The sequence below is a fragment of the Coptis chinensis genome, chromosome 3, assembly GCF_015680905.1.
Source record: "Coptis chinensis isolate HL-2020 chromosome 3, ASM1568090v1, whole genome shotgun sequence".
In the NCBI taxonomy this organism is placed as follows: domain Eukaryota; kingdom Viridiplantae; phylum Streptophyta; class Magnoliopsida; order Ranunculales; family Ranunculaceae; genus Coptis; species Coptis chinensis.
In genome coordinates this window covers 55,818,689-55,824,648 of record NC_141458.1, presented here as the reverse complement: position 1 = coordinate 55,824,648, position 5,960 = coordinate 55,818,689, and the positions used below count along the sequence as shown (strand labels likewise).

At 48.9% G+C, this 5,960-nt stretch overlaps 1 protein-coding gene across 1 annotated transcript; it reads left to right on the top strand.

Moving 5' to 3' along the window:
- Window positions 1–1,070: 1,070 nt before the first annotated feature.
- LOC147510089 (uncharacterized) lies at window positions 1,071–3,545 on the top strand. Its single transcript, XM_086598006.1, has 2 exons — window positions 1,071–1,913; window positions 3,330–3,545. The coding sequence occupies exons 1-2, from the start codon at window positions 1,071–1,073 to the stop codon at window positions 3,543–3,545; spliced, it is 1,059 nt and encodes a 352-aa protein (XP_086454132.1).
- The last annotated feature ends 2,415 nt before the right edge of the window (window positions 3,546–5,960 follow it).

Genomic DNA, 5,960 nt, shown 5'->3' with positions numbered 1-5,960 from the left:
ATCGAAGAACAGTCATCAGGATACTATTAAAAGGATGGTCCGCGGACCTGGAGGGGAATCATTGAACCCCAGGAAAAGACAGGCATAGCAATTACAGTGCGGGGCCGTGGAGGGGGAGGAAGAGATTTCAACGGGTCCGAAGACATTAGACGAAGTGGAGGTAGTGAATTTGGGGGAAGAGGAAGAAGAGAGATTTACATCAATAGGGGTAAATTTATCGGAAGAGTGGAAAAGTAAACTGGTACAGTGTTTGTCGGAGAACAAGGATGTGTTTGCGTGGGGGATATAGGACATCACCGGTTTGGACCCAGATTTTGCATGTCATCGACTGCATATGAGGGAGGATGTAAATCTAGTAAGACAGAAGATGAGAAGCATTAGACCTAAGTACGCAGAAGGAATCCGAGAGGAGGTTGCCAGGTTGAAAGGAGCAGGAATCATAAGAGAGGTGGAGTTCACAGACTGGTTATCTAATATAGTCGCGGTCCCAAAGAAAAATGGCAAGGTGCGGATGTGTGTGGACTTTACGGACGAACTTCGTGCCCCCCAAGGATAGTTATCCCATGCCGCGAGTAGTAGATGAGTTGGTGGACAGAACTGCGGGGTTCAAAATGTTTTCATTTATGGATGCATCCATGGGATACAACCAGGTTGCGATGTATGGACCGGACCAGGAAAAGACATCCTTCGTAGTGGAAGGGTGAACGTACTGCTATACTAGAATGCCATTTGGGTTGAAAAACGCAGGAGCCACTTTTCAGCGGTTGGGGGAGAAAATGTTAGAGAGCAAGATTCGAAAGTGGTTCGAAATATACATAGATGATATGGTGGAAAAAAGCATGTCAGAGGAAGAACACTTGGAGGGTTTGAGGAGGACCTTCAGTATACTGCGAAGTCACAATTTGAAACTCAACCTAGAGAAATGCACGTTCGGAGTCACCACAGGAAAATTTCTGGGGTATATTGTGACGCAGCAGGGAATAGAGGCTAACCCCGAACAGATAAGGTCATTGGTGGAAATGCCTTCACCTCAAACGGTGAAAGAGGTACAATGATTGGCAGGGAGAGTCATGGCCCTAAACAGATTTATTTCAAAATCATCCGACAAATGTAGGCCGCTGTATAGATTGTTGAGAAACTCCACAGATTTTACATCGACAGCAGAGTGTGAGCAAGCGTTTCAAGAGTTAAAGAGATATCTAGGGGAGGGACCCCTGTTGTCACGGCCCGAAACGGGTGAGAAGTTGTATTTGTTCCTGGGGGTCACAGAGTATGCAATCAGCTCGGTTCTCGTTTGCATGGTGAATAAAATGGAGAAGCCGGTGTATTTCCAGAGTAAGACTTTGTTAGACGCGGAGACTAGGTACAGCCGAGTGGAGAAGTATGCTCTTGCCTTAATATTCTCAGCCCTGAAGTTGAAACCGTATTTCGAAGCTCACGCAGTGATCGTAGTGACGAACTTGCCCCTTAAGCAAGCTTTAAGGGCTGAGAAATCAGGAAGGATGCTGAAATGGGCCGTGATGCTGAGTTCATATGAGATCCAATATCAGACCAGGACGGCGGAGAAAGCTCAGGCAGTGGTGGAATTTTTGGCAGAGTTTCCTGCAGAGGATCCCACGCAGGGGGAAGAGATGGTCCTAGATCCCGAGCGAGAAGAGGAACAGGATCACTTGAACCCATGGGATGAGAGGAATGGTTGGAGGGTATTCGCTGATGGATTGGCCACAGATGCAGGCAACGGAATAGGTGTGGTACTGGTTACACCGGAAAACAATAGGCTAGAACAAACAATGAAGTTAGGATTCGCGGCTTCAAACAATGAATCAGAATATGAAGCTGTGATCGCGGGCTTGAGGATGGTGGAGGGTTTAGGGGTGAAGGAACTTACCGTATACTCATACTCAAATCTAGTGGTATGTCAAGTGAACGGCGGATTCGCGCGAGATGCCCCCGGATGGCGAGATATTTGCAAGTCGTACAGAGGTGGGCGGCGAAGTTCACACAAATCCGATTCGTACATCTAAACCGCAGGGAGAACCGCCATGAAGATGCCCTTGCCTATGGCCGCAGCCATGCCAGGGTCGGAGGAGAGGATTATCAAAGTAAGAAAATTAGATAGACCAAGTACCGAGGAATCTCCGAGATATTGAGTGCCCCAGAAGAAGAGGAAGGATGGATGGAGCCTATCAAACAATTCTTATCGGGACATGAGGTGATTGATAAGGGAGAGAAGAGGAGGCTGGAACAGGCGTCCCAGAGGTACACACTAATGGGAGGGGAGTTATACCGCAAGAACTTCAATGGGCCATTACTAAAATGCTTGGGACCGAGACTGGCACAAGAAGTGCTCGTGCAGTTACACGGGGGAGATTATGGGAGCCATTCAGCGGCCAGGACAACGACCCACCGGTTGCTGACACAAGGATACTATTGGCCTCACATGAAAAGGGATGCGGTGGAATTTGCCAAAAGATGTGAGAAATGTCAGAGGTTTTCTCAGTCCATATTTGCCTTAGCTGAGCTGCTGCACAATGTGTCTAGTCCATGACCATTTGCGATGTGGGCCCTCGATATAGTCGGGCTGCCCTACACTATTATCGCGGACAATGGAACCCAGTTCACTAGTGCTAAAGTGAAGAGATTTTTGGCGGCCCATCAAGTGAAACAGGGATTCTCTGCCCTTACAATCCAGAGGGCAATGGACAAGCGGAGTCTTCCAACAAAACCATACTCAACAATCTCAAGAGAAAATTGGAGGATAAAAAAGGGGCTTGGGCCGACGAATTAAACCATGTGTTGTGGGCATATCGAACGACACCGCGGACAACCACTTGGGAGACTCCTTTCTCACTGGCATATGACATAGAGGCCGTGATACCGTCGAAAATGGTAGCGGCTACCACCCGAACACGGGCTATTGAGAGTGGGGCAAACTGGGGCATCCTGTCCAGGGACATGAGTATGGCTTAAGAGTATCACCGCCGCCTCCAGAGGCAGTACAACAAGAGGGTGTGATTGAGGAGATTCAAAGTGGGAGACCTGGTGCTTCGCAGAGTGACCCCCAGCACAAACAAAGCGAATGAGGGGAAATTGGGGCCCAATTGGGAGGGGCCCTATACCGTGGTTGACATTGGAGGGACGGGTACTTACAAGTTGCAAACCATGGAGGGGAGAATGATGGATAAACCTTGGAATGTGAGGTTGTTGAAAAAGTTTCATGAGTAAATGTAATAGGAGAGGTCCTCAACTACATGAGCTATTTGTAAATATATAAAACCATAGCACTTTTGGGATGGACAATGTTGCATTAAATATCTTTTACCCTTCAGAGTGAACACAGTGGAGGGGATGAGCCGATCGCAGATGAGAGGTCCGAACTAAAATGGGGCAAAAATGAGCTGCCCCATCAGGGACATGAGGTCCCAACCAAACCGGGGCAAAGTGAGTTGACCCGGTTGGCGGACATGAGATCCAAGGCAAGGGACTTGCGACATGCCACGGAGAGGGGAGGTGCCCCGGCACCTCAGAGGAAATATAAAGATTGAGCCAAAAGAGAGAAGGCAAATCGAGTTGCCTTCAATAATATAAGAACACAATGCAAGCTTCATTACACAAAGGGCCTTACATCTTATTGGGCCCACAAAGAGATGAAGAGTAGACAAAACAGATTTTGCGAGACAAATAATACAACCATCAAAATCAAAAAGAGGTAATCAACCTTTAGCAGTGATCTTTAGAGAGAAGGAAAGAGAATAAAAGTATAGAGTGACAAGGGTAGCAAAAGACAACAGTAGTTACAACAAGACAAAACACTCAGAAACTAGGGTTAGAACATAAAAAGCATCTACACATCTTCGCAGACCACAACATCAGCAGCCTCCTCAATAGCGGCATCCGCAGCCGCATCAATGGCCCCAGCCACCATCTCTGCTACCTCAGGAGCGGTGACCGCCGAGAAGCAGGATCCGCGAGTACCACAGCAACTTCGGCTCCGGGAACCGGTGCGGGGGCTCTGGAAAGAGCCGGCCTTCCTTGATAAGCTGGTCATACTCCTCCTTGATCTTCTTGGCCACCCTTTTATCGGCCAGTACTCGAAATGGTCCTGAAGTTCATCCATATCAGTTTCATGCTGTTTGAGAAGGGCCGCCGTGTCTTTTGGTGCTTCTTGGAGAGAGCTATGGTGGCTGCGTTATGCTGTGAGAGTAAGGTTTCACGCTGGTGGCTCAGGCGATCATTAACCTTATATATGCAGGCCAAGTGTGAGGCCTCAGCTAACTTGAGCTCGTCCTGTGCTCTGAGCTTGTCCAGTTCCGCGACCCCATTCAACTGTTCAAGACGGGTAACTTCCTTCTCCAGCACTTCAACTTTGGACCTCGCACCAAAGAGGCCGCGGTTCATGTAAGAGATGTCCAAACTCATCTGAAAGAGATAGTAGGGGTCAGGCTAGTCATAAAAGAGGAAGAAAGCTACCTAGGGAGGGAAAGAGGATACCTTCTCCCAACCGGTGAAAAATGAGGTTCTGTGATGATCAAAGGAGCCCCTTTGGCATAAGCGAGGTCTTTGGGAAGGTGAGACCCATAAAAAAGTGAGGAAGCCACTGCAGGGTTCTCCATGGCCGAATCATTGGCATTTACGATGCGATTGCGGACCTTGAAGGTAGGGCAAAAAGCTTGGACATGGTCAGCGGCCCCTTTGCCAGATCGGGAAGCCGCCTCCTTACCAGGCCACTGTTCAAGACGGACGGTGGCAGTAGAAATTGAAGTATGCAAATTGGTGGGGGCTCTTCAGAGGTAGAGGGTCGTGGACGCTTTGAAGCGGGTCCAGGAGATGAGCGGGCTACAGTGGAGGGAGCAACCTCAGTAACGGCATCCTCCTTTGAGTCGCTGCCAAATAGTTTCCTCTTGTTAGCACCCATATCGGAATGGGGAGATGTGGCAGAGGGAGAATGAGGGGACAAATATTGATCTTCCCAAGTGGTCAGGGACTGGTAAGACTGACGAGCTGCGGATTGGGAAGGGGAGTTGGAGAAAAGAGTCGGGGATTGGCGGGTAGTGGCTGTGCGATGTTGGGATTTCATGGAGGGTTGTCTTCTTTTAGTAGGCAGGGAGTTTTGAGGTTTTCGCTCCTTGGGTGGAGGGGGGCGGAAAAAGGGGGCACTATACCCTCCAATGACCTTCAGTTGGGGGTCTGACAATAGCGGAGTGGCAGTGGTGGGATCAATTCCAAGAACTGCGGATTGAAAGGGTCCAAGGTCGTGGAGCTTCTGGAAAATGGTGGAGGAGATATGGTCGTAGGGTCGCGACTTTGAGTCTGGTCGCCAACCTGTAGAAAAGAGTTGCAAGATCAGATGAAGAACCAAGGTACATACACATTGAATGATGAATAAAAGGGGGACTCACCACTGGGAAGGAAAACCAGGTGATTAAGGTTCAATTCAGGAGGAAGATCCGCGGATAGGAAGTTTCTTGAGATGTATAGCAGATAATGGTGCCACACCTTATTGGAAGAGGTGACACGAAGGATGAAATATTATTTTCTAGGGCGGATGCAGAAGGAATGATATCCCACACTGACATCCTTGGTGCTTTTTTTTATGTAAAAGTGAGTGGTTATGTCGCGAACCGTTATCTTGGGTATCCCAGATTCGTTGTAGTGGTTCGCGACATACATGACCCTCCAGAAGTTGTCGATGCCTTGGCAAGGGGGGATGTTAAAATGGTTGCATACCTCGACATCAAGGCGGGTGAGGGGTAAGCGGAGTCCAGCAACAATTTGCCCTACCGTGGCCACGAGACACCCCGGTTTGTAAGGGACTAAATGGGGAAAGTAAGTTAGGTCAGACACGTGTTCTAAGGTGACATCAGTAGGTATGCAATAGGCAGCCTTGACCGCCTCTAGATTAGGTCTACGGCTACGTGGTGGAGGCGGCGGAAGGGCAAAGGGTTGCCCGGAGGTGGATG